General features: G+C 36.3%; 2 protein-coding genes across 2 annotated transcripts in view; one reads left to right on the top strand and one right to left on the bottom strand.

Annotated features, from left to right (window-relative positions):
* Positions 1 to 23,472, top strand: part of FGD6 (FYVE, RhoGEF and PH domain containing 6) — a 377,558-nt gene that overhangs the window by 327,637 nt on the left and 26,449 nt on the right. The window lies entirely within an intron of this gene.
* The window catches only part of PLXNC1 (plexin C1), a 75,930-nt gene continuing 54,241 nt past the window's right edge, over positions 1,784 to 23,472 (bottom strand). Inside the window, exons 16-31 of the mRNA XM_081331124.1 lie at positions 22,529 to 22,630; positions 20,950 to 21,053; positions 19,806 to 19,853; positions 19,395 to 19,495; positions 17,747 to 17,945; positions 16,998 to 17,144; positions 12,195 to 12,372; positions 10,925 to 11,028; positions 10,725 to 10,779; positions 10,057 to 10,088; positions 9,859 to 9,966; positions 9,056 to 9,219; positions 7,075 to 7,222; positions 5,578 to 5,718; positions 5,251 to 5,325; positions 1,784 to 4,140 (exon numbers count right to left, since the gene is read on the bottom strand). Of these exons, the coding sequence (XP_081187250.1) occupies positions 4,036 to 4,140; positions 5,251 to 5,325; positions 5,578 to 5,718; positions 7,075 to 7,222; positions 9,056 to 9,219; positions 9,859 to 9,966; positions 10,057 to 10,088; positions 10,725 to 10,779; positions 10,925 to 11,028; positions 12,195 to 12,372; positions 16,998 to 17,144; positions 17,747 to 17,945; positions 19,395 to 19,495; positions 19,806 to 19,853; positions 20,950 to 21,053; positions 22,529 to 22,630 (1,811 nt within the window). The 3' untranslated portion in view covers positions 1,784 to 4,035. The remainder of the gene's footprint in view (positions 4,141 to 5,250; positions 5,326 to 5,577; positions 5,719 to 7,074; positions 7,223 to 9,055; positions 9,220 to 9,858; positions 9,967 to 10,056; positions 10,089 to 10,724; positions 10,780 to 10,924; positions 11,029 to 12,194; positions 12,373 to 16,997; positions 17,145 to 17,746; positions 17,946 to 19,394; positions 19,496 to 19,805; positions 19,854 to 20,949; positions 21,054 to 22,528; positions 22,631 to 23,472) is intronic.

Here is a 23,472-nt window from a genome sequence, read left to right as displayed (position 1 = left end):
TTTATGTCCTAAACAGCTTAGAATCTGACTTTCTGATGAATCGCTTTTTCCTTACAAACCTTGTGTGGTGCTAAATTGCTGGAAAGGCCTTTTTGCTGTCAGGCTCATATGTCACATATGGAAGAGGACTTTTCCTGTTTGTACAACATTTCCTTCAGAATTCAATCGGTCTCCATTCTCTTCAAACTTAAGAACTGTAAATCTTCATTTTATGCAATTCTAGTAGAAATTTAACGTGTTAACTTTCTGATTTTTCTCAAAACAATTGTTAGCTACTTTGTGTTTTCACTAGAGCCAAAGCATTGACAATAAATACATAAATATTATCTGGTTGATTGATTAAAGTTTTGAAGTTTATTTTTTTATTTTTCCATTTTTGAAAATTATAATTCTGGAATAAAACTGATTTCTGTAAAAAACAGATTTCTAAATTATCTGCCCATTTAAAAATGCTATACTTGTTTTCACATTGATTTTCTTGAAAAACTGGAACATACACTGAAGTTTCAAATCAAAAATAAATATCACCGTTTATATATGTGAAATGAAACATTTTACATATTCATGCAATATATTTTCAAACTCCATTTATACTTGTAAACAATTACTTTAAACCTAATAGATTGGAATTATATGCATCTATAAAATTTAAAATAATTTTAAATTGTTTTACACATTTATTGTAGGAATGCTAAAATGTGGCTTGTTTCCAGAGATAGTCAGAAATATTTTATTTCAGTAGATCCTTTCAATAATGCAATATACAATAAATACATTGCAATTTTCAAAGAACTTTTTAAAATCCTGTGTACAAACTCCAGCTAAAAGCAGCCTTGGATATTTCCCACTGCACCCCACCCCATGCCTCCATATATATATATATATGCTTATTGGAAATAGTTTTCCCCCAAAACAAGTACACTCTCTGGTCCTGCATGTATTAATTTAGTAACTACTGATCAAAATGAATTACTTATCAAATAAAGTGCTACACTTACAGTACTGATCCTTTCTGCATGCGCAAGCCACTTTCATGCAGAAAAACATAAATATATACATATATATATATATATATATATATATATATATATATATATATATATATATATATATATATATATATATATATATATATATATATATATATATATATATATATATATATATATATATATATACACACACACATTTCCCTTTGCCCTTTCAGCGGAAATGGGAAGAAAGAACCAGGGAGGGGAGGGGAGATCCTGTTTAGGTATTTTTAAAAAGTTTAATTTTTTGGAAATCCCATTCCAAGTACCTTCCTTGCTGCTCTGCTTTTTTTGAATAGACTTAACAGTTACTGAAAGCAAACCAGCTCTTGATGCCTGTCAAATAAGGAAGCCTGAGTGGTCTTTTTCAATTTTTTTATTTATTTCACAGGCACCACCAATCACCATTTGGCCCTTGAAAAGAGTAAGCACTCTTGCCCGGTCAATAACTGGCAAGATATTCTGAAAGCAACTTACATCTCTCAGTGTTGTGCAAGTGTTTAACTCAAGCTGGTTTAGAACCACCATCTCCCCCTTTCCTTCCTGGCTCTGATGAATAAGAGTAACTGTCTTCAAAATGAAACTGAATTCAGGAACTCAGTTGTGTGTGGGGTGGGAACATACAGATTCACTGTATCATTTTTGATACAATTTAGTTTGGGAAGCCCTAGTCCAGGGGTCGGCAACCTCGGCTCTTTTATGACTCGTGGACTTCAACTCCCAGAATTAGCTGGCTCAGGAATTCTGGGAGTTGAAGTCCACGAGTCATAAAAGAGCCGAGGTTGCCGACCCCTGCCCTAGTCTCAGTTTCAGAGATATCCATGCTATGTAACACTGAGTTGTATGCTTTGTTCATTGTAACAGGCAATTATTGGGGGGAGAAATGTTCAGCACCTATTGGTTAAATATGACACATTGTGCATAATATTCTTTTAATTTCGTAAAACCTATGTTCCACACGATGTAAAACCTTTTCTGAAGAAAGGGGGGGGAAACAACACCGGCCTCAATGCTTTGCTTTTTTATTTTTACATAGATATATTCAGTGGGAAATATACAGGTCTGTCTGTCTACGCTTTAGAACAGGGGTTCCCAACTGGAGGTGTGAGATGATATTCCAGGGGGTGCGAAAACCTGGGTTTAGAAGTTTCAAAATTATAGTGTATATGCATAATTTGTCATTTTGAACTTTTGTAAGGAGCAGGAGAATATAAGAGAAACGTTCTAGGGGTTCAGGATATAGAAAAGGTTGGGAGCCGCTGCCTTAGAGGAAACAGTCTCGGAATGGCTCTTCCCTCCATTTTTCTGTCTATTAGACCAGTGTCCCCAACCTTTTTGGTTTCACAGACTGGCAGCGGCAGTGTGTGTGTGTGGGGTGGGGGGAATGGTTTCACTCATGCAACCTAATCCCACCCATGTGCAAATAAAGTTTCATGCACTCGGTTGGGGGTTGGGGTCCTCTGTATTAGAACACATCTATGTGTATTTTGCAGGACAAGCTAACCATGCTGGATTGGGAATTCTGGGAGCTGAAATCCACTAATCTTAAAGTTACCAAGTTTGGGCACCTCTGTCCTAGAGAATCATCAGACTATAATGGCTAGTTAAGCTTGCCAATGTCATTAGGGTTTTCCTACCAAGAAGTATCGAGTCTGGAACCTGATATAATGTCTATTTCTTGAGGCACTTTAAAATTTTTCTATTTAATTTTTTTTAAATGATACAGTAGATGCAAACATCTGCTGATGTGTTCCTTGCAAATATTACTCTGAGCAGGATGTGATAGGCAATAAAGGAATTCTAAATATCAGAGCTGAGCAGTGAATCATATTTGAAGGCAAGGAGACACTTTAGACTAGAGTGTGTACATAGCACTCATTATATCAAACCTATCCATTCCTTGCGATTCTGCTATAATTGTGGTGCACCACCCCAATCCCAGGAAAAGATACAACCTCCTGAAGGAGTAGCAGACAATATCGCTTTGCCTTCAAATGCAGACACTGCAGGGCCCTATAAAGTATAGCTGAGAAAATTGGTATTCCATCTGCAGGGAAGGCACAGAAGCTGAGCGGAAGACCATGTGATGCCCTTCTCCACATTTACTTTATAGTCAACAATAAAATTATGATACATTTATGAATCTTAAGTTGTTAAAAAAACCCTCTTTGTAATTTTTCTTTTGCCCTTATATTTACAATGCATGTATATACTAATGAAAATACAGATAGGAAAGGCCTCCAGCTGCATTTTATAAAAGTGCAGCTACAATGATGGAAAAAAATCAAAGTGTAAATTGCGTTCAGAAGACAGGGAAGCTGAGGCCATTGCAAACCACTTCCATTATTATGCCAAGAAACTTACATGGATGTGTCCATGACATCTTCAACGGACGAGCTGGATAAGAAACCGACTTTAACAAGAGACGAATTACGTTTCTGTATCAATGTGCTGGAAATCTTCCCCTCCATTTCAGTCACACATCACTTTTAGTTATGCCACAATGTCCAACTATTTGGAAGAAACTGAAACTCTGCACTTTATTATAAAACCATATAGCAGCTGAAAGCTCTCTAAGGATTTTGATGCTCAGATATGAATAACAAGAGGATATATTTGTGCTTATCTGAAACCAAGAAATAAGTCTTTTAAGGCACATAAATTGCTGCTCAGTGACAGCATAGAAATTAGACAAAGTTGTGAACTATATAACACAACCAGTTTTTTTATATAAGATCTGTATTTCAGTTTGTTTTTAATTCAAAAAATCCAACCAAAATTACTTGATTGTGTCAATTTAAGAGGGAAGATCTGCATAAAAAGATTGCTTCGGCTGCCAGCAGCAGGAAGGTATACTTCTCAATCCAGGCTCCACTTTGTTGACACATCTGGAGATGGCTGTTCCAATCTGATGGCCTCCGTTGCTGCTTTTGTGTGAATAGAACTGGGTTGGCCAATATTTTCAATTTGGTTCCATAACAGCAGCAATTATACAATTACATTCCTAAGCCCATTTGCATTTTTTCTTTTCATCCATTAAACCTTTTATATTTAAGAGTTGCTGTCGGGCTTCTTCAAACCCTCGTTCTGTCTCTAATTTATTCAGTATCTATGGGAAGAAAGGAATGTATGCTTAGTTTGCTTATTAAAAACAACAACAACCATTTTCCCCCAATGTTAAAAGTAAGCTCTGCTTAAGTAACCATTCCTTTTAAAGCCAGGCTATTTTTGCATCTTCCTTTACAAGTTATTATTAATCACAAGATGAGCAACACTTCTGTTGGCACTAGCAACCTCAATTAAAATCACAAGTGTGTCCGTAAATACAACTCAGATAGCAATAGATGCATGTTGTATATCTGTTAAAAGCAGAAAAACTGGCATATTGAGTGCTAAAACATTTTCATTACCTGCCAGCCAGATATAAAATTCTCTTGAGATCATGAAAAAAAATGATATTCAGTTTGTTTGGAAACTAGTTGGATATTACTTAAGTCAGTCTAGTTAATATAGCTCACATGCATTGACTTCTGTGTTTTATTTATGAAAATCATAGTTTGTCATAAAAATAAGATTTGTTTCTGAAGTATTGTACAAGACAAAGAAGACAGCAAAGGCCAGGGACAAGACAGTGCAAAATCCAAAGGAACTCTGGATTCTCCTAAATTAATTTTTAGCACTTATTAAGTCTTAGAAAAGGGATGGGTAACTCTTGTACTGTAGATGGCTTTGCCAAACTACAGGTTGATTTCTTCATATATAATTTTCCCCCCCCAGCCAGATGGTCTAGTGAAAAACAATGCTGTATTGTCAGTAGGGAAACAGCACTGGCCTTAAGAATAAAATGCAAAGTGACTGAGTATAGGAACTCAGTAATTACAAAAAGGATCACAAGCTATTGCTTCAGGATCATTAATCCATATGAGTTATTAACCCTTAAGGGACACTTAATTCACTTCCACTTACTTTCTGCTCAGTTCCTCTCTCCCTCAGTCCTAACTACAAGGGCAGGGGAGGAATATTGGGGACTGCCAGTGCACACACACACACACATGGGACCAAACAGGAATCTTAGAATGAAAATTGCCCACATATATGATATGCATTTCTAATACAGCAACCACTTTCTTCCCTAATTGGAATGTTCCTGAGCATTTTATGCCATTCAGAAAACCACTACTAGCCAGGCTAGATGATTATGGGGGGAAAAAACCCTTACCTTATCAAAGTATCTTGCTATATATTGATAAATTTTATTCAAGGCCTCGGCTTCATTAAACTCATTTTCATGTTTCTAGAAAAAAAACAAGAAGTTTGAGGAACTGTTTAAAGATAGTATTATTATCCATTATTATTATCCATATTAGTACATAAAATAGTAAATAATAATTATAAGTAAACATAGAAGGACAGAGGAAAATATTACTTGAGACTTTGGTATATGTCTGAAAAAATCCATTAATGGGAACTTTAAATACGGTAAGACACAGTTCCATTTACAACATATCTCTAAGTTCCAACTACAGCAAAAATAATAGACAGATACCTGTGATTCCAGAATTAAAAATTCTTCTAGTTCTGCTCTGGGCAATGGAGGCAAATCCCTTATTGCTTTATAGAAAGCTTTAACTTCCTCTTTATAAAGTGGTATATCCTTAGCATAGAGAAGTTTATTTGTTGGTGCTTCCTTTGAGGAGGAAGAAGAAAAGACGTGTCATAAAAGTTAGCAAGATGCCTTCATTTGTTAGTGAACCACTGTGATGTCAAAATTAGGAAACAATCAGTTCTGGTCATCAGTTCTATCAGGCAATCTAGGTGGACATGATAAGACTGTTTGCAGGTTTGCAGCCATTTTCTGAAATCTCTGTGTACAAAAATTTAGGAATGTAGTCTTCCAGCCAGAACAGCAGGCAAATACATGTCTGGTTCTTGACAGGTGCACCAAAACTTTCCTAGGAACAGCAACAGAAGAATTGGGGAGCTCAGAAAGCTAGCATTGGGTCCTTTTCAGGCAGTTGGACAGCTCTAGAAGAGAAAGGGGCTTTTGCAACTAATCCCAACTTCTGTGTGATTTTTTTTTCACATTTCTGCTCTGGGCATCCTCCTGGTTTAAGAGTGGGCTGTCTGTCAATCCTTTCTTATAAAAACCAACTTTGCTTGTTCTAAATATATACCTGTTCAGAGCAACTAGCCCTTTCTCAAACTATCATTTCAAGATTTTAGAGCAATTCATGCAAAATGATTGCAGTTTTTGGATAATTAGCAAAAAATTAATAATTGTTTCACACAAACTGGGCCAAACTGGCTAGATAGTACCCCTGAGTGACCCTAGACTAGCAGACATCATAATATATCCAAGAAGCTAGGTAAGAGCTTGTTAAGCTAATACATTCCTTTGTACAGGTTATGAAGCTATTCTAAAAAAAACTACGGACATAGAAAATATGAAGTTATACTCCCCAAAAACTATGGACATGGCTCAGGAAATACTTTTTCAACAAGTCACATTTAAAGATGAAAAGACCATTTTCAATAGGAGTAGTGCTTGGAAGAATGTAATCCTGTTAACTCACTTATCTGAAAGTTAGTCCTGCACAACTTAACAGGACTTACTTTTTAGTCCTGGGTTCTCTCTGAACTTGTTTGCAAAACCCACACTAATTAGTACTCGTGGTGTTACCTAGTTGAGTAATAAAACATTGCAAGCAAACAACCAACCTGAGAGAGTACCAAGAATTCCTGTCAGATTAAACTCAAGAATGACAGAGATTAATTCACTCAGAGTTCAGTTGTTTATTTGCTTACAAGAGTTCGGTTGTTTATTTGCTTATACACAATAGACAGAATCTTGACAGACTGAACCCTTATTACTAATCTACTAACAGGAGATTAGTAATAACTCCTAACTCTCTTCCTCTGTCACCTATCCAGCTCCAGACTGGGCTGCCTCTCGTCTCGTCACATTCCTTTCTGAAATATGCTCCCTCCTTCCTGGGAAACTTAAAAAAGAGTCTCTGGGTATGCATGAAAAATAAGATTCTACCTTTCCCAATTGTTGCTCTGACAGAGAAAATGCATCCATAAATGCTTGTGCAATGACTGACAGGCAGCCGTCTATATGTGGAGTCTTTTTAATATCAAAGACAAATTGAGGATTCTTCAGAATATTCACCCAGAATCTAAGAGGCAGACTAGACAAAAAAGATATTAAAAACAGTTATATTGAAATAATTAAATACAAAATCCTTCATGGAACAATCTAGCAAAAGTTTACTGTAAAAAATGCTAACCAAAAGTAACATAAAAATCATTTTTACTGTCAATTGATGAACACATTTTCAATATGTAGTGCTAATAATTTCTGAAATTGTTGTGTGTATATGCATGTATGTATGTATTCAATTCATACAACTCCTAAGCAATTATGGATGACTTACAAATTAAAAAAGAGCAATATATATACAAGTAAAAAGAGGCCATGGCTGACTAGGAGAACAATACATCCAGCTATTCAGCAAACACAAGTAACATAAAGTCTTTGGAGAACAACCATGTTTTTAAAAGTTTCCTAGATTTTTAAAAGTTTCCAAGGGTGAGAACTGCCTTAATCACTGGGAGGATGTTGTTCCAAAGCCCAGACATTGCAACAGAGATGGCATGCTTCCTCAGTCACACATGATGGCACAATTTAATCTTTGGGGCTCAAGACACACCGATCTTGCTTGTTCACACTAGATCAGTAGAAACAATTGGAGATAAGCATCTTCTCAAAAAGCCAGGCCTAAGCCAGGCCAAGTAATTTCTTGCTCTCCTGCATTCTGAAACAGTTATGGTTTCTTGATGGTTTTTAAGGGTGGTCCTATTCAGAGCATGCTATAATAATCTGATTGTGAAATGACTGGTTGGTGAGTAACTGTCTGAAGGGCCTCATAATTTAGGAAACTGGTGCACTAGACTCTCTTCAAGCAGGAGCTGAGAGTTGTGCAAGAACCCCAGATTGCACACCATCTCAAATGAGGAAGTACATCCCACTGAAAGTTAGTGTATTGGGGGAGTGGCTTGAGTAAACATAGCCACTTGGTCTTCTCAAGACTGAGACTGAGTCGGTTTTCCCCATCCATACCCATACAACCTGCAGGCACTAAGCTAGGACTTTAAACGGTGTCACTTTGCGAACCCAGAGTCAATATATAAGTGAATATCACCAGCAGACTCATAATACCTGACCCCAAACTGACAGTTGACCTTACCCAGCAGCTTCATGTATATGTTAAAGCTGATAATTTCATGTATTATAGAAGGGAAGCGAACCTGTAGTACCTAACAAGTAAGAAGCTATCACCTCAATTGGTCCTCCCCAATTAACATCAGTTGATACTAGCTGCAGAGAGACTGTAAAATATGCTTTCTACCCCATGCCCAAAGTCAATCTGAAAGGATACTTTAGTCAATGGTATCGAAAACTGCGGATAAATAAAAAACCACCAGGATCAATATACCATCTCAGTCCTGGCTTCACCACAGGTCATCAATAAATGCAACCAATGATATCTATGTGCCAAACCCTGGCCCCAAAACTGACTGAAATAGGTCCAAAATAATTGTTTCCTCCAGGGTCCTCTGAAGCTGAAGTTTGACCACCTTCTCTATCATTTTCTTTAAAAAGATATAATTGTCACAGACGTTTGGGCCCCATGATGGTTTCTTGAGGAGAGGATACACAATAGACCCACCCTTTATTCAAGGAGGCCAACACTACTGCACATACCCAACCACAAGTCACCTCATGGGCAGCTTTAACCATAGAAGGGGAATTTGGATTTAACAGGCAAATGGCTGAACTAATAGTCTTGTTCACTTCATAAGGAGTCACAGAATCAAATTCACTCCAAATAATCCCCCAGGACTTTGCCTCATGCTTCTCAGCTGGACCTATTTAATCACAATTGAACTATAAACACCTTTATCTGCCAAAAAGCAAGAATATTCTATATTCTGCCAACTTACAATGAGCACATAAATACCTGTTGGTTTTCCAGATATGAACCACATCGGGATCTGTAATTTTTTTATTTTCAGCTTGAGCATCCAGAAAATCAAAAAAATATTTAATAGCAACTGGGGCTTTATTGTTAGGCAAATTCCAAATACTTCTAAAGAGCTTTTCAACAGTTGAATGGATAGCAACCTGCGATAAAACAAAAAAGTATTTCATTATAGTATATATATAAAAAATTGCTTAGGGTATAAATAATAAAAAAGGCAATCTAAGCTACAACTACATACTGTTTGATAAGACTGGAGCCAATACACTCCAATTAAGCTTAACATATCTAGAACCTCACATCTGAAACCTCATGCAGGGAGACATATTAATAAACATTTACTAATTACATTTACACCTCTTCTTTGTCTATGAAGATTGATACAATATATGTGCTTTTACTCAACCACCATTCCCACAAACACTTTATCTGTCATGAATGCAGCCCTTCTTAAAGCTCCTCAGTGTGTAACACACAGTGTCCAATGATTCTCAATTTATGTAAGTCACAGAGGAAGCCTTATATATATATGGATGTACACAGCCATGATTTAGTGCATAATTATATGTACTTAATGATGTCAGTATTCAATTATATATAAAGCATTCCCCAAATGCTATTGTTTTACATTTAAAATTGAAAGTTTTGTGATATATTCATTTCCCCGGTGCTTTTTAGTCTCCACATGGAAGTAAGTCATTTTGTAAGGCAATAGAATGTACGCTGAATAATTATAGCATTATAACATTATTTTACGATTAGAAATAAAACCTTGGAGTCACCTTAGTAGAGAGAAGTTTCGTGAGATACATTTCTTTGACTTTAAACTTTTGTTTTCCTTTATGTTTTGCACTCTGTGTTTCTTTGGCTGCTTCTGCATCTGGTAATACCTATAAGAAAGGTTTACACAGATGTTCATGGAAATGCTGTGATTAAGGAGCTAAACAAATGACTAATTAGTAGGTATTAAGCTGACTTACCAGATGGCAATAGTCCTCAGAATATTCTCCATCTGGTCAACATAGTGAAGAGGGGGAAAAAGGATAAACTGAATGCACACATAAGGATCAAGCAATGACCTAGAAAGTAGGTTGTTGCTGAGGAAAAATGCTGTAAAACATCCATGGTTAGCTAAATTTATTCCTATTCAGATTACTACCAATATAGATGGTAAGATCTCTGATCATGGTACTCTTTTCTATTAACTAGTACAATTAATATTTAAGTGGAAATAGATGCTTGATTACAAATATCAGAAAATAGTATTCCCAACATCTGGAAGGCGTAAATTGGTTTTCAATTAGATTTTCAAAATCAGGTTTCCCAGGACTTCTATGAGTTGATTTTTGCAAGGCGTGAAGTATCCAATTTATCTTTCATATTGTTTGATTTGGAGAGAATTGAAATCCTGGACTGGGCAAGTGAGCTTCTTAGAGTCATAAAATTGCCCAATACTGAGAACAGAATATTTAATTTTTCTTCAGTTAAACGATTTAGTTCTTATAATATTGCTGTATATCTAAAATTAGTTCTATATTCTCAGTTCATATGAACTTCTGAATGGTAATTCAATTATAATTCAAAGAATGATCACAAACTTAAATTTTCAAAAATCCAATATACTATATAAATACGTTATTTGTTTTACCAGCTGATATATCTTGTTTCTTCTTAAATACTTTAATTTTTGCTCCATCTGAAATCTGAAATCATATAATAATTAAAATCTGTATCAAATTGTCATACTTTACATATTCTCTGTATGTTAACATAAAATGTATGTTATAAATTAGTATACACCCCCTTAACAAAGGCAAATTTTCAACATCTTTGGATGTTTATTCTTACCTCATAATGACCTATGGTGTTCAGCTTAGTAACCCCATTTTCCAAAGTCACTGAGGAACCATCCACATCCAGAAGTTCTTTTGCTTGGCAAACAGACTCAAGAGCTGACAACACAAATAAAATAGTTAATCTGTGCTTAATTTTAAAATGGTAAGAGTGGCCTTTTCCTGTGAAGTTAAGGCAGTATATTATGTGAAGCAAATGTTATGCTTATTGTATAGCATTGTTTATTTTGTACCGTTCACATAAAAGATGCAGCTTGAAATTGTATCCCATTTCTTCCCTAGTCATTTCTCCACTGTCCCAAATTCTTTATCACGGTAAAATTTTGTGAAAAGCTTCAAAGTGACTAGGCTATTGTGCTATTGTCACTACTGAAGGGGATATTGCCAGTACATATTCTAGGTCAACAAAAATTGAAACACTAATTGTAACTTGTCCTAACAAACTATTTGTGGCTAATGCTATGTACTTGCTCACTGATGCAATTTAGTATTTTTATGATTGGATCAATTTTATTTGATTTTTATCACTGTCCATTTCTCTGTAACAACCTGGATGGCTAGTAACTCATAAAAATACAGTACAAAATAAAGAACCAACAATGTATAAATCCTAACATGATAACTGAGTAAAGCCCAACTAACCTCACAGACTCCAACTAAGCTCCCAGCCCCCATGCCTGGAATCAAATTCATGTCTTAAAACTTTCTGACAAGTCGGCCAGTCTTGCAACAGAAAAGAATCCTTTTCCAGTCCTGCAAGATGACATTCTGTAACTGATGGGACTCACGACACGCCCCTCCTACCAGACAAGACAGATGGAAACAATTGGGGAGAGGCAGTTCTACAAATAAAGCCCCAGGCTGTGGAGGGTTTTGTTCAGTTTATATAGCCCCGCCCCCAATCTCAGACACATGTGTTACAGCTGACAAGTGTATTGTCCGCTTGAATTGTACCTGAAAGCACTCGGAGAGCAGTGCAGCAGAAGAAAAATATAGCAGGGGTGCATTTCTATTGAGCCTTTTCAGCAAAAAGCCACAAATGTATTTACAAAATAATTCAAGACATAATTCAGGTAATAAATTACATTAAATGACTTCAATCTGTTAATCTTACAGTTCATATGTTAAATAGCAGAGAAATAATAATTTTTAATTTTTAAAAATGCAAACCATAATATTAAAAATAAATAATAAAACAATTATACAATTGTGGAGAAAGAAAAACAAACAGCTCCTTTTGAATTTATAATTAGCATAGCACTTACTCAGCCCCATTTCTCTTAGCTGGAGACCATACAGGGATCCGTTCTTGTTCAGAAAGGCCTGTAGGATCTTCTCCTTAGCCTGTCCAATGGTGTCACAATCCAATACTTTAACTTGGATATTCTGAGTAGCACCACTGGCCTCATTTTCTTGGATATTTTCAAAGACAACATTTAATACCTGGAAAAGTGTGAATGTTCATTCAAAGTTACTTAAAAGTTGAAATTGGATAAAAATACACATAAGAAGGATTATTAGGAATGCTTAACAGTGGCATGGCTGATTTCTAAAATATTATCATACTTCATATTTGTTTCTCTTGGATGAGCCCCCAAGTACACATTCTGCTTTCCTCAGATACACACAGAATGAACAACCTTCACATACAATCTTTCTCTGCTTTTCTTCTTTATGACTTCTATGTCCTAACACTGCTTGTCACAATGCTTTTGTTCTGGCAAAGGTCTCCCTCATTCCATACTTCATTCTCTTCGATTCTTTTTCCTATCCGGTCCAGTCTAGATTTTGTCAAATAAACTCCATATATCCATCCTCCCCAAGCTTTCAGAGTAGTATTTAGGGCTAGTATTTATATCCTGTAGTATTTATTTAGGGTTTTTCTTATTACCCTGAAGTCCAGTAATTCTAGGTAATACATGTTAGATGTTTAGTGCCAGCCATTGGCAGTTCCCCAAAAGGGTCACCAGATGGAGGCAAAGAGGCTTCTTTGCTTCCACTGATGAGCCAAAGGTCTCGGACCCACAGCCCCATTGGTGAGAGTGTTTTATGGTCAAGGAGGGGCCAAGACCCCCCATAAATACCTCTGCACGAGGGGCTGCTCCTCTCTCTCCTTTTGTTCTAGTTCTCCATTCTCTACTTCTTGTTCTGCTTCTACTCCTAGTTAGTTTAGTCATGTAATCCTAGCTTGTTTTGTTTTATTTTATTTCTCTCTTACATGCAGGCATGAATGCTTTCATGCCAAGTATTTCTTTCTCTTTGATCTATCATGAATAAAGCTAAATATGATTGCATCTCTGCGTGATGCCTTTGCTTGGAAGCTCCTTTAACGATTCATCGTGAGAACATCTCACAATACAGATGACAGTTTGCTGAGTTTTACTTTATTATGTTCTCAAATCTACAGCTAAAGAAAAACAACAACCACCAAGGCTTTTTACAGACACATAGGGCTTATTAGAATTCTGATCATGCTGCCCATCTTCAGACTAAACTACAACTTAGTCTTAAGCTCTTCTCTTCTCTCACTTTCTTTTCCTTTGTGCTTATTTTTCTAAATAAGTGATTTAGGCTGCTGTAAAGCAATTTCATAGAAAACCCATAGTATTTGATAATGAATATTTCCAGGGCTAAAGAATGAGATTAGTTCCACACTACTCTGTCAAACCTCCCCATAAATGATCTTTTTCACATGAAGAAAATGAGCATCAAGTGGTACAACTGACATGGAACAAACTATCAGAATAGTTTTTGGATTCTCCCTCAGCTCTGAAATACTTAGATCATCTTGAGCATATTGGAAAGACATTGTTTATAACACCACAGCAATAATGGAGGCACATAAATAGCTCTCCTTCTTTAATTCTCCCCTGCCCATCTGTAGCATAGTAATTCAACACGAACTCAGGATTTCTCTGCCCTTAGAGTATTCCATAATGGGATATTTTGTTTTAAAAGTGCATCAAATATAAACAGAATTTAAACAATTCCACTGCTGTTTTCAATGTAGCAACTGAATATTTGAATCTAGAAATAATAACCTTAGAGAAAACAGAAAAAGAAGTTTAATTTTTCATCCTTTGTTGTTACATGAAATTTAAAGAGTACTTGTATCTCGTCCTATTTCCTCTATTCCCATTAACAGCATTTTCAATACTATGCTTTCTCTCTTATTATTCGTAGAGATAAATGCTTTGGAATGATAATAGGTACAGGTAGTCCTTGACTTTCGACTGCAATTAAGCCCAAAATTTCAGTTGCTAAGTGAGACAGTTCCTAAGTGAATTTTGCTCCATTTTATGACCTTCCTTGCCATAGTCATTAAGCGAATCATTACAGTTGTTAAGTTAGTAACATGGTTGTAAAATGAATCTTATGTCTCCATTCAGTTTCTTGTCAGAAGATCTCATATGTGATCATATGACCTCGGAACACCATAACCACCATAAATATGAGACAGTTGCCAAGCATCTGAAGTTTGATCACATGATCAAGGGGATACTGCAACAGTCATAAGTGTGAAAAACGGTCATAAGTCACTTTTTTCACTGCTGTTTTAATTGGAACAGTCACTAAATGAATTATTGTAGGTCGAGGACTACCTGTATAGTCTAGTCTTGTTGTTGTTAGTTGCGAAGTCGTGTCCGACCCATCGCGACCCTATGGACAATGTTCCTCCAGGCCTTCCTGTCCTCTACCATCTTCTGGAGTCCATCTAGGCTCACGCCTACTGCTTCAGTGACTCCATCCAGCCACCTCATTCTCTGTCGTCCCCTTCTTCTATTGCCCTCAATCTTTCCCAGCATTAGGCTCTTCTCCAGTGAATCCTTCCTTCTCATCAGGTGGCCAAAGTATTTGAGTTTTAGCTTCAGGATCTGGCCTTCTAAAGAGCAGTCAGGGTTGATCTCCTCTAGGACTGACCGGTTTGATCGCCTTGCAGTCCAAGGAACTCGCAGGAGTCTTCTCCAGCATCAGAGTTCAAAGGCTTCAATTCTTTGGCGCTCAGCCTTTCTTATGGTCCAGCTTTCACTGCCATACATTGCAACTGGGAAGACCATAGCCTTGACTATACGCACTTTTGTTAACAGGGTGATGTCTCTGCTTTTTAGTGTGCTGTCTAGATTTGCCATGGCTTTCCTCCCAAGGAGCAAGCGTCTTTTAATTTCTTGGCTACAGTCCCCATCTGTGGTGATCTTGGAGCCCAGGAAAATAAAATCTGTCACTACCTCCATTTCTTCCCCATCGATTTGCCAGGAATTGAGAGGGCCAGATGCCATGATCTTGGTTTTCTTAATGTTTAGTTTCAACCCAAGTTTTGCACTCTCCTTCTTCACCCGCAACAAGAGGCTCTTTAGTTCTTCTTCACTTTAGGCCATTAGAGTGGTATCATCTGCATATCTTAGGTTGTTGATGTTTCTTCCGGCAATCTTAATTCCAACTTTTGATTCATCTAGCCCTGCCTTTCTCATGATGTGCTCTGCATATAAGTTAAATAGGCAAGGCGACAGTATACAGCCTTGCCGGACTCCTTTCCCAATTTTGAACCAATCAGTGGTTCCGTGTCCAGTTCTCACTGTTGCTTCTTGGCCCGCATATAGATTTCTCAAGAGACAAATAAGATGGTCTGGTATGCCCATCTCTTTAAGGACTTGCCAGAGTTTGTTATGATCCACACAATCAAAGGCTTTAGCATAGTCAATGAAGCAGAAGTAGATGTTTTTCTGGAACTCTCTAGCTTTCTCCATGATCCAGCGTATGTTAGCAATTTGATCTCTAGTTCCTCTGCCTCTTCGAAATCCTGCCTGTACTTCTGGTAGTTCTCGATCCACATACTGCTGGAGTCTAGCTTGTAGAATTTTACTAAATTTACTAAAATTTAACTTTACTAGCATGAGAAATGAGTGCAATGGTGCGATAGTTTGAACATTCTTTGGCACTGCCTTTCTTTGGAATTGGAATGTAAACTGATCTTTTCCAATCCTGTGGCCACTGTTGAGTTTTCCAAATTTGCTGGCAAATTGAGTGTAGCACTTTTACTGCATCGTCTTTTAAGATTTTGAATAGCTCAGCTGGAATACTGTCACCTCCACTAGCTTTGTTGTTGCTCAGCTTTTCTAAGGCCCACTTCACTTCACATTCTAGGATGTCTGGCTCGAGGTCAGTGACCACCTCATTGTGATTATCAGGGACGTTAAGCTCATTCTTGTATAGTTCTTCTGTGTAATTTTGCCACCTCTTCTTAATCTCTTCTGCCTCTGTTAGGTCCCTGCCATTTTGGTCCTTTATCGTGCCCATTTTTGCATGAAACGTTCCTTTCATCTCTCCAATTTTCTTGAAAAGATCTCTGGTCCTCCCTATTCTATTGTTTTCTTCTATTTCTTTGCATTGTTCATTTAAGAAGGCATTCTTATCTCTTCTAGCTATTCTTTGGAATTCTGCATTTAATTGGGTATATCTTTCTTTTTCTCCCTTGCCTTTCGCTTCCCTCCTTTCCTCAGCTATTTGTAAAGCTTCCTCAGACAGCCATTTTGCTTTCTTGCATTTCTAGTCTAGTCTAGTGCATGAATAACATGCACTCTGCATCCTTGATAAGAAGGGAATGGTATTATGTACATATTTTGAAAGTTGCTTCCTGTTGAAATGACTGGTTTGTGGGTGGTGCAACCCACTAAGCTTAGTTTCAGACACAGAATGATAAAATAATTCCACTGAACTTTTTGCTATCTCTGACCTAAATATACAGCCATGCATTGTGTTGAGATGTTATTACCACAAAGACAGAATTGAAAAGATAAAACAAATATTTTTATAGAATGGAACTGTTTTCAATATTCTGGGGCTTATTCATCTTCAACAAAAAATATATAAAAATAATAGGATAATTCTTTACCAATTTCCATAACTACCTGTAGGTGAAATAGATATTTTTTAAGTTAAGTTAAAAAGTCAGCCTTTCTTGGCACTGAATCTTGAGTTTTAGAATACATTATACAAAGCCTTTATTGAAATATATGCTTCTTTCATACAAAGTGTCTTGATTCCAGTCATAAAGTCATTAGCTAACATACCACTGTGCTGAATTCAGGGGCTTGCCAGAGTAACCAGTCTTCATTTAGTGTGTATAGGGCCTTGCAAGTTATTACATCCACAGGACCCTTGATAATCCTTTGATTTAAAGTTGTTACAAGTAAAAAGAATGGTTCCCCAACTGTTTCCTATGAAAAAAAAAATGAAACACAGTTATTGTCTTTTGTTGCATTTCTTTGCAACTGTTTAATGAATGTGGTGTGAAAAAAATAGGCAAGGGGAAGTACTAATCTTGCCCCACATGTAGTACAGATCTGTTTTGAAAAATATGCATATTCAATTCACACCAAACCTTGAAACCAAGCTATTTCTTTGTATCTATTTGTAACAAATATGATATGTAATGAATTAAATTAACAGGCAGTTGTTACGATCTACCATTCAGTTAGAGATTTTTTTTTCCTTATGTCAAAGTGGCTTCTGCAGGAAATATTCAGGAATGTTTAAAGTAATAGATTACTTATGTCTCATGTATCAATCTGAATTTATTTAATGCATTCAGAATACCAAGTTTATGAAATTTAATTTAATTAAAATAAGAGGCTATCTGCAAAGCTTGTGCCAGTAATCCACAGTGTCAAAATAAAGCAAGATTGGATGATCAACACTGCTAAGGAGAGCAAGTGTGCTGCAACACAGGAAAATGTGAGCAGGAAAATCTGCATGCAAATAAACCAGCCTCTTGTTCACTGATGTTATATAGGAAGAATGTATAATATATAATACTTGCCCGAAGAAAACCAGAAAGGCAAACTGACATCCAGTTTGTAAGCAGCTTTTCTACTACTGATTCTGTACGCCTCAGCATCAGTTTAGGTTGTATATTGCTAGATTGCTCCATCAAATCTTTTGTCAAAACTTCTAGAATATTAGTTAAATAGACTAGATTGGTCTGTAGTGCAATTGTCAAAAAAGATGCAAACAAGCATCTGTTTAAAAAGAGGGGAAGAAACAGGATAACAATAACTCTGCACATTAGGAATTTGATCATTATCTTACAATAATAACAGCAGCTTGATCCAAACTCACCCACATTTTGTCATGTGCTATACAAAAGCATGAGATGATTACTGGAACTATTAAATATAAAGGGTCTATTTAACAGAAAGGATTGATAACCAAAGGTAGCCTAGTACATCTAAGAGCAGACTATTGTTTGGAAAAGTCACTAATCAAGACTACAAATATAAACAAAGTCTGTACTGTTATGAGAGTTAAGAACCTGAATATTATGAATTTAGCTATTTTACAGCTGAAGAAAAAGACAGGGACATTATCAATAAACACCAGAGTATTGTTCAGACAATAAAACTGGTTATTGTTCAATCACCTAGTGGCTCAAATTACACAAATTATGCAGCAGAAAATTAACTTACATAACTTCACATCTGAATTTAAATTAAAAAAATGGTTTTACTATGAATAATATAAACCCCTTATTTCCCCATCCACTTCAGTTGAGAAGTATTCACACAATCTCCCAAATGAAAAAGGCTAGATTAAAGTGAAATTATTGATTGATAAGATTTATAGGGCGTATCATAACCCAGGGTGTCATATTTTATTCAAGATGAGAAGAACTGATTTTGAGTACTCAAAAAATGAAGAAATCAACAAGAAGACATTTTCAAAAAACATTCACTATTTTAACCCCCAAAACGTGAGAATTTGGTGTCTGTTAATTTTCCCCAAGATGCTTTTTCATGAGGCAACTCGACTTTCTTGTTTTTCTTTGAAAATGTTTTGCTTCTCATCCAAGAAGCTTCTTCAGCTCTGACTGGATGGTGGGGAATGAAAGGATTTATATTCCTTGCAGGCAGCTGTTCCTTTGCATTCTTTTAGTGAGTTGTTAAACCTACCTGGAAGGTTATCTGTGTCTTCAGAGTCACCTGAGTAGTGCAAATAGGTGAGAAGCCTTCTTGGAACTGTTGAAAGGACTGTGTTGTAGACTGGAAATAGATGATGTCAGATCCCTCCCCCTCTGTTGAGAGAGGGCTGTTCAGTTTTGACATAGATGGCCTCTTTGACTCCTCTTTCAAACCAGCGGTCCTCTCTGTCCAAAATGTGGACAAAATGGTGACCCTGAAGACACAGACAAGCTTCCAGGTAGCTTTAACAACTCGCTAAAGGAATGGAAAGGAACAGCTGCCTGCAAGGAATATAAATCCTTTCATTCCCCACCATCCATTCAGAGCTAAAGAAGCTTCTTGGATGAGAAGTGAAACATCTTCAAAGAAAAGCAAGAAAGTCTAGTTGCCTCATGAAAAAGCATCTTTGGGATAACTATGACCTGGATGACTGAGAATCTGCATAGACATTTGCCTGTTAATTTGTCCCCAATTTTGTATAATTTACAGAATTTAAATTTTATAGCATACCTATCTTTCACATCAAAGGTTTTCTGCTTTTCAAGAATGTGAATCAGAGTAACAAGAAAATGCTTGTTACAAATTAATGCATATAGACCCTGATCTTTGCTCTGAAAGAAATGAAAGATATAAATTACATTATTATTCACCTATTTTTAATGAGGTATATATTTAATTCTTAAAGCTGCAAAAATCATACTTTGATATTTAGAAATCCTGCTACAGATATTGATATTATAAGAAATATCAAAGAGGCAGATAAAGGAACATATTAATCCTCTGAGTAAAACTTTTCAGACTTCTTGCAATATCTGTCCCCAGCTTGGATATGCAATATTTCTAGATTCTGTAAAAAATCTAATATCTTAGAAATATTTTTAAAAGCACAAATAAACTTAAGAGAATGAAAATTATACTTACAAGTGGTTCATTAGAGTCTTCAATAAATATAGATGAAATACCTATACTCTAAACAAAAAAAATGTGAATATAGTATTAAACATTTTCAAAACACTTGGAGCATAATGATGGTGATTTTGATGAGGTGTTGTGTTCTGAATGTTTCTTCTCTAAAATACAGTGATCTGAAAATTCTTAGAAACTATAGGCTTACTGTATAAATTAGATGCATACTGAAAGCTACATGTTCAGTCTATGGAAATCATTTCTTAAGAAAAAAACACACAAAACCAACGCTGGTTCAAAACTGAAGTATCTGTCATCTGATTGTTTAAGGGCACCAGGATATACTGGCCCTTTCTGTAGCTGGAAAGTTCTAAGTTATGGCTACTCAAAAATGAAGAAATCAACAAGAACTTGCTAAATTTAAGACTGGCTCAGGAATTCTGGAAGTTGAAGTTGACAAGTCTTAAAGTTGCCAAGTTTGTAGATCTCTGATCTAAAACACTGCAGTGTTTGTGCTTTTTCTTTAATACAAAAGATTTGCATAAGATGGGAGGGAACCCTGAATTTCTTTTCTATTTTTATTACCTCCGTATTCTACCGCATTAAAGGAAGATGATGCTTTGCAAATGGGGTGATGAATTAGAAAAACCTTTTTAGTTACAAACTGAATGCTCTTTGGCATTTTAAAACAGTGTAAAATTTGAAGCAGATCCTTATCAACTATCTGATTTGTGAAATGTTGGTTCTTTTCTCCAGATGTTATTTTTTTGTATTTTGTGTTGTGTGGTCTATTTTATTTTTTTAAAAAATAAACTATACATCATTTAGAGTTGTAATGGAGTTGGGGCAGATTAAATTTAAAAAATTGAAATACATTATTTCAATTACTTGTTTATTATAGAATATAGACCAGGGCTTTTCAACCTTTTCACCCATTGTACCACTTTTAGGATATGGCAACGTCCGAGTACCATCAGTCGCCTAGCTCCAGCCATCTCTCGCTCAGGCTTGTGCAGTGCTGCCACCAGTTCAGCTCATTCCCCTCCCCCACCACCACTTTTCTAGGATGGTCGCATACCACCTGCCATGTGCCAATGTACCACAGGTGATACCCGTACCACTGGTTGAAAAGCCCTGGTATAGACAAATAATCATTTACCTCTGGGAAGAAAGTCCTAAGAACAAAATGCTTGTAGTCAAGAAATGGAATTGTTCCAAAACTATCAACTATATCCAATTCTTCAACTTGTAGTTCAACAAACCCTATAAAAGAAAAAAAAAGTCCACTGTAATGTTGATTTTTATAATGTAACATCCTAGTAAAAATTTTCAGTGTGATTCTGGAAAAGAATTCTAGCCTGAGAAAGGGGTTGGACTAGATGACTTCCAAGTACCTTCCAACATCATCATCATCATTATTATTATATTATTAAGGAAAGGAACGGTTACCAATATGTGCCTTTGTCTGTATGTTTGTGTAGATGTGTTTATTTCTGTGGAATATGCAAAACTGACTATTTTTTAATAGGCAGATTTTTAAAATACATTTTTGTGTGCAACACAGTGATGACTAAGAAACTAAAAAGCAGCTTCCATTAAATGTTGATCATCAAGAGGAGATTAGGTAACTAGAAAGCCTAAGTAGCACTCAGCAGAATGTGGTGCTTTTTTATTAATTTTTAACTGAGGGATATCAAATGATTATTTATTGTAGGATTGACAATAATACTCTGTGGAAAAGTTTAAACCAAATCCCAATAAAGACATTACATGTCAGAACAGGCTCCTACAATCACATGAAGATTTAAGATAAACACATAAAAATAGTTTCTCTGTTTATCTTCAAAAAACTTAGTATGAGATATTCAGGGAATGGCTTTTGTTACATTAAATTGGGGAAATCAGGTGTGTTAGGTGTAGCTAAACTTAATATTATTGCAAATGCATAAACCATTTGTCTATTCTAACATATTTATTTATGCATTATTTGTGATCTTGGCAAGGTCTACATAAGGGTAAAAAGGTAAAGGTTCCCCCGCACATGTGTGCTAGTCGTTTCCGACTCTAGGGGCCGGTGCTCATCTCCGTTTCAAAGCCAAAGAGCCAGCGCTTGTCTGAGGACGTCTCCGTGGTCATGTGGCCGGCATGACTAGACGCCAAAGGCGCACGGAACGCTGTTACCTTCCCACCGTAGTGGTCCCTATTTTCCTACTTGCATTTTTACGTGCTTTCGAACTGCTAGGTTGGCAGAAGCTGGGACGAGTAACAGGCGCTTACTCTGTTACGCGGCACTTGGGATTCGACCCGCCAAACTGCCGACCTTCTGATCGACAAGCTCAGCGTCCTAACCCACTGAGCCACTGCGTCCCTCTTAGGTCTACATACATTTATCTATTACTGACCTTTCTATTAGAGTAGACCTTGTAGTCTATGTTTGTTTATATGTACATACAGTTCTTGTTTCCTATGAATAAGGAGAGATGGGCTAAAATGAGCACAGGAGCATTGCAACAGTAAAGGCAGCTTATGAAAGGATTAAAGAATATTAAAGGGGTTTTTTGAGGAAAAAGATGCTTCCTCCACAACTCTTTCATGTGGTAGGATAATTTAAATACAAAACCAAAATTCTGTATCTGATATAACAATAAAATAATTGCATAAAAATAATGCAACAATTCTGAGAATTCTTACACCCAAGTGACAATACATTCACATGCATTCTGCAGGTATAAACTTACCTTCCCGTATTTCTTTACGAAGTTCACATTCTAATAGTTCCAGATGTTCACTCAATTTTCGATTTAATTGTTTGGACTTTCGCTGGGTGACAAAAAATGCAACTAAAAAAAAAATAACATTAAGCTAACACAGAAGTATTAACATGTCATCTATCCTAATAAATATATATTTATAATTTGTTTTAAAAGGACAAAAATAGCATTTTAAAATATCTGAAAACTGGTGCAGTTCAGAATGGCCAAGTTTAAACTGACATACAATGTATTTAATGTATTTAAATCAATACATTAAAAGTATCTGCACACTACAAAAAAAAGAATATTAGTAGGACTGTAGTTACTAATAGAAGCCTTAAGCATCCTTCAAAATTTTGGGAATAGGATTTTCCTACAAATGCTTTCCTTTTTGCCATCCCATCCCATCACAAATCTTGACAAGGTTTGGAGGCCTCTGCCTAGGAGGGATAATCCATGGGGTATTAGTGGTGGTTTGTTCTCCAGGTTTGTGGTTTAGTTTTTGAAAGTTCTGTCACCACACTAGGTAACATCATCTGCGGAACTTTGGTTGAAGTGTCTTGCTTCAGTTTTCTTCTGATTTTATAAATCTTATGTAGTCAATTAGTCACATGACTGACTGGTCACACTGTGTGAGGGTCATCTGGTGCTGAGGTCACTCTGGCTGGACATCATGTGAGTTGGCTGGTGGTCGATGCCCTGATTAGTTGGTCTCTCAATTGATCCAACCTCTTACAGAACCATAGGCTAGTTGCAAACAGATATGTTTGTTGATTGACCAGGCTTTGACCAATTGTGGCATGTAGTGGCATGACTAATAATTTTGTTCTGTCCCAGTTGAACTGGTATTATTCAATGTTGATGTGAGTCGAGATCGGGGATTTGTGGTTATGTCGACAGATTGCTAGTTGGTGTTCATGGATTCTTGT

Source organism: Vipera berus (assembly GCF_964194415.1).
Source record: "Vipera berus genome assembly, chromosome: 6".
NCBI lineage: Eukaryota > Metazoa > Chordata > Lepidosauria > Squamata > Viperidae > Vipera > Vipera berus.
Note: the sequence above shows the minus strand (reverse complement) of the source record. Positions and strands in the feature narration are given on the sequence as shown.